Consider the following 323-nt stretch of genomic DNA (forward strand, 5'->3'; position numbering starts at 1 on the left):
CAGCCCTTTCCAGCCTCCTCTCCCTCGGCATCTTTTACCTCTATGCTCCCCTCCTGGGGAGCAGAGCAGATACAGGCAAAGCAAATCACTCGGGCCATCCTATGCTGGGTGTTTCCTTGCAGTCTGTACCCCGATTTCTGTCGCAACATCACAGCCACAGCAGCCAAAGTTAGATGCATCTTTTCCAGCTGACTCTCTGCATCCCAGACCTGCGGCGTGGCGAAGACTCTTACCTTTCCAGGCAAGTGATGGGGAGCGCGGCTAAGCCCCGGCACATGCTGAGAGCTGAGCACCCAGGCATCCAGCAACTCATCGGGTCCTTT

At 56.7% G+C, this 323-nt stretch overlaps 1 protein-coding gene across 1 annotated transcript in view; it reads right to left on the bottom strand.

Annotated features, from left to right (window-relative positions):
• Positions 1-313, bottom strand: part of RGS16 (regulator of G-protein signaling 16) — a 3,909-nt gene extending 3,596 nt beyond the window's left edge. The window contains exon 1 of the mRNA XM_010193389.1: positions 234-313. Within this exon, the coding sequence (XP_010191691.1) occupies positions 234-313 (80 nt within the window). The remainder of the gene's footprint in view (positions 1-233) is intronic.
• Between the last annotated feature and the right edge of the window lie 10 nt (positions 314-323).

This window comes from Mesitornis unicolor, unplaced genomic scaffold (assembly GCF_000695765.1).
Source record: "Mesitornis unicolor isolate BGI_N332 unplaced genomic scaffold, ASM69576v1 scaffold8381, whole genome shotgun sequence".
Taxonomy (NCBI): Eukaryota; Metazoa; Chordata; class Aves; order Mesitornithiformes; family Mesitornithidae; genus Mesitornis; species Mesitornis unicolor.